The 4,229-nt window shown below is 61.0% G+C and overlaps 1 protein-coding gene across 1 annotated transcript in view; it reads right to left on the bottom strand.

Moving 5' to 3' along the window:
- Positions 1-4,229, bottom strand: part of LTBP4 (latent transforming growth factor beta binding protein 4) — a 30,000-nt gene that overhangs the window by 23,773 nt on the left and 1,998 nt on the right. The window contains exons 2-5 of the mRNA XM_023743966.1: positions 3,926-3,979; positions 2,066-2,124; positions 1,749-1,899; positions 1,155-1,222 (exon numbers count right to left, since the gene is read on the bottom strand). Coding sequence (XP_023599734.1) covers positions 1,155-1,222; positions 1,749-1,899; positions 2,066-2,124; positions 3,926-3,979 — 332 coding nt within the window. The remainder of the gene's footprint in view (positions 1-1,154; positions 1,223-1,748; positions 1,900-2,065; positions 2,125-3,925; positions 3,980-4,229) is intronic.

The raw sequence follows: 4,229 nt of genomic DNA, 5'->3' as shown, positions 1-4,229 counted from the left end.
CCACCCGCCCGCGGGGGGAGGACCGGCCGCGCCCCCGCTCAGGCCCCCCCCTCCCCACCACTCCCTCCCTGGCGGCCGCGCGGGGGCGCGTGGGGCTGGGCGTGCAGCCAGAGGCGCGCAGGCTGGGCGCTAGACTCACAGGGGGAGGGGGCGCCCCCTCTGTCCCTCCTCGCTTCAACAAGTGAATGGGGCCCACGAGGGAGCGGCGAGGAAGGGAACAGGTGGGGGCGGGCTCATTTCCCCCAGACAGGCCCGAATCCATAAAGAGGAAGGAGAAGTGGGGGCCGCATTTGGGGAGGCGGCTAAGGGCTGCTTCTCTGCCCTAGGTACAGAGAAAGGGGCTTCATATGGATAGGGACTGTCACGGCGCATCTGGGCAGCCAGGTGCAATCTGGGGGAGAGGAGGGTCTGCACCTGGGCACATGGAGGAACTGGGGGTCTGGATGGTGCGCAGGACGCTGGGGGGGCTTCACTAGCATCTGGCCAGAAACCCCCACACCTGGTAAAAGAAGTCAGAATGAATAAGGGGAAACGGTGAACTGAGGCTGTGGGCGGGGGTCCTTACATCTGGCCAGAGGCCCACATCTGGAAGACTTTAGGGAGGAGGGGACACATCTGGGCTGAAGGCCACAGCAGGAGGGGTACTTTTGAGGGTGGTTAAAACTAGGGGGTGTGCTAGCCCAGGGGCGAGAGCTGGAGCGAGAGGAGAGCAAGGGAAGCAAGGGGAGGCCTTTGGCCTCTAGCCGCCAGGCAATTTTGGGCATTCAGTGACCGGGCAGGCGCCAACCCGCACAATCGCTTTTGTTGTCTGGGCTAGTTCAACTGCGCTCTCTGCCGGGACAGCGCCCCCCTCTTTGGCCGCGGGGAGCCCGGACGCCTGGCTTCCCGGCCCCACCCCCGCAGGTCAGCGCCTCTGGCCAGCGTCTGGTCCTGTCCTGGGCTTACCTCTCAAGGCCGGACGCCAGGGTCCCTAGAGGGGGCCGTGTCCTGGGGTGGGGTACTGAGCTACAATGGGGGGCAGCTAGGCAGCGGCTGGGCCGTGGGAACCAGACGGCTTTATCAGGCCCGGAACCCTCCCCCCTCGGCGGCAGGGGAAAGGCGGATGTTCTTACCCCGGGCCTGGCCGGCAGGAGCGCGCTGTGGGGGCCTCTTACTCAGCAGTGCCCGGCCCCCTGGCCCACGGGGCGGCCGCCTTCTCAGTAGAGCTCTGGCCTCCTGCAGCCTGAGTGGGAGGGGGCAGAGAAGGAGCTGTCATTGCGGTTAGGCTGACACCCCCCCCCCCCCCAGCTGGAAGGGGCCTTCCAGCCAGGAGGGCTTCCAGTGTCGCCTCTGCCCACCATTCTATCCCACCCCCACCCCCACCCCTCTACAGGGACCAGGCCTTGAGCATTCTTTAGAGGCTTGGCGAGAAACAGAGACAAAGACTGTGGGAGAATCAGATGAGGAAGGGAGAAAGAGAAAGAGGAGAGACAGAAGAAGAGAAACAGGTGACAATGAGAGAAACAGAAGGAGACAGAGATGGAAAGAACAAATACAGAGAGTGGGACAGACAGAGAGATAGAGACTGAAAGGCTCAGAGACTGCAATAGGGAGGAAAAGGAGAAATAGAAACATACAAGTTGATAGAGGAGGGAGGGAAGGAGGGAAAGAGGGAGAGAGAACAACTGAGAGGGGGAGACCCAGGGAGTAGAGTGGTGGAGGAGCTGGGAGCTGCTGAGCACTTGGTAGGGGAGGGACTGCACACTCACGTCAGTGGCTGCCAGTTCAGGGACACCTGTTTCCTCCTCACGCTGGGGCTGGGGCTGGGGCTGGGGCTGAGCCGTGCAGGGGACCCTGGTGCCAGGCACCGCTGAGGGCCTGCACACTTTTCGGGTGGGCAGCTCTGGACCCTGCAGGAGGCTTCGGAGACAGCCAGGGACTAAGTGTAGAAGGAGGGGACCAAGTCCCTCTTTCCATCAAGTGCATCCAGATCTCCAACTGGGATGAGGGGTGGGGAAGGGAGCCCACAGCCCCTCTGTTCCTACTCCATGTCACCCCTACCTGTACCCCACCTAGGAGAACCCACCTCTGAAGCAACGGCTCCTCCTGAGTGACCGGGCTGGGCAGCAGCGACAAGCAACAACACTGTAACAGAGGGGCGGGAGTCACTCAGGTCTCTAGGGTTCTAGAACTCCCCAAAGGAGGGCAATGAGGATGGGGGGGACCAAGATAAGGCGTGAGGGTGCTGGAAATAGATATGTGGCCCATTTGAGGCACTGCGCTGGATGCCTGTTTCTCTATCTATACAATGGGAGGCAAATTAGCTTAGTCTCTCTAGGGATGAAGGTCACAGCAACCTCATTTTTACTTGTCTTCTGAAGTTTTTGGAGGTAAAGTATTCTTGGAAAAGACACTTTAAAGTATTTTTTAAGCGCTTAAAAGAACTCAAAGGGGATTTCTAAGCGCATTTTCCAACCCAGACTGTCTGGGAATTTAGGACCCTGCCCTCCGGGCACATCCCTGTCCTGGACTAGATGTCATCCCGCGCATGGGCGGTAGGTGGCGCTACTTCCACAGGCCTCAGCTGGGAAGTAAAGTCCTTTGACTGTGGGTCCAGCAGGGTTCGGAGGTGGAGGGGGATATAGAAGGAGCCACAGCCCAGGACTGGGAATCCCGAAGCTGAGTTTTAGCCCATTCCTGCCCTTGCAAGCTCGTGTGTCCCGGAGCCAGCGTCTCCTGGTCTTTGAGCCTCGCTTTCCCGTCTGGCCAGGAGGAAAGAGTTGTTCTTGGAGAAATCTCTGCGCCCAGGGGGTCTCAGATTCTGGGTAGTGGAGCCCTCAGCTCAGACGCAAGTGCGTCGAAACCAAGGGGCCCCCCAGACAAATCCATTATTGCCAGGCTAAGGGGGACGAGGGAGAGGGAGAGCGCGCAGGCCCTGAGAGAAGGGCAGTGGGGGGTGCTACCAAGGGGACATCGGGCGCGTGGACTCTTTCCAAGACGGCAGGGGCCCAGTGGGGAAGGAAGCCGCCGGGTGAGAACCTCCGGGACCCCCGATCTTGCCGTCATCCCTCCCGCCTTTTCTCCGGGTTAACCCGTTCCCGGCCCCGCCCCCGGTGCGGCTCGGGTTACTAAACGTATTCGCAGAGACCGTGGCGGGAGCGCAGCCCGGGGCCTTTGTAACGGAGCGCTGGGCTCCGGGCAGGGGGTGGGGGTGCTGGGCAGACTGTTTCCTTGGATCTCGTCACCGTACACAGGAAGGGTGGCTACAACCCCCAAATCTATAGGAAATTCTGGGTCTCTTGCCGCGAAACCACTGGTACCTCATTCAAGCCTGAACTCCTTTAATTCTAGGGTAACTACAGCATCTCCAACCCTTATGAAACCTGAGGATCACCCCACCGGCACCATTCCCCGCAAGCCCTTCCGCCATCGACCCGAAAGTCCACGTCTTCCTCATTAGGAAGATTCGAGTGTCCCTTTTAATTAATCCAGGCGCCCCCAAACCCTAGAACACCAAGACATCTTAAATCCCTCATAAATTTCCTTCGTCACCTCCCCCACTCTTCCTCCTTGAGCACCCAAGAAACTTGGGGAGCCCGATCCCAGTTCGAGGGCCCCACCCATCTATCGTCCTAGGAGAACCCAAAGCCCTGCCCCCATATAAACTGGGACCCTTCTCCGAGAAAAACCCTAGAATTCCCTGGAGCCACATCTATCTCTACCACACACATCAGAAGGGAATCGCTCCCGTCAAAATCAGTGCTCCCGGGATTCTAGCCCCTGCAAAATCAAGGGCCCTAATAAACCCAAGCGCTCTGGCCCTTTCATCCTCGCCCGAAGCAGTGGGCTCGATTCCCCTTAGAGAGAAAAGTCCTTGGCCTCCTGGACCACCACACCTATCAGGTGGAGGGGGGCACAAGGAAGAGGGGGCTGCAGCGGGGCTTACCCGGCCGGGTGGCCCGGGATCACCGCAGCCTCGACGGCCTGGCTGGGGCTGGGGCTGGGGCTGGGGCTGGCGGCGGAGGCGGCGGCTGCAAGGAGCGGCAGCAGCAGCAGCAGCGGGAGGGGGCGGCGGCCGCTGAGGCCAGGCCACCGCATCGTGTCCCGTGTGGAGTCCCGCTCCAGGCCGGCAGTCTGTCCAGTGGGTCCGGCTCTGCGCCGCCCGCCCCACGACCCCGCCCGAGGCCAACTCATTTTCTCCTAGTCCCGGTCGCGGGCTTCGAACTTCTCGCCAATCAGAGCCCGGTGCC

This window comes from Myotis lucifugus, unplaced genomic scaffold, assembly GCF_000147115.1.
Source record: "Myotis lucifugus unplaced genomic scaffold, Myoluc2.0 scaffold_421, whole genome shotgun sequence".
Lineage (NCBI taxonomy): Eukaryota > Metazoa > Chordata > Mammalia > Chiroptera > Vespertilionidae > Myotis > Myotis lucifugus.
This window is presented reverse-complemented; position numbering and strand designations above follow the sequence as displayed.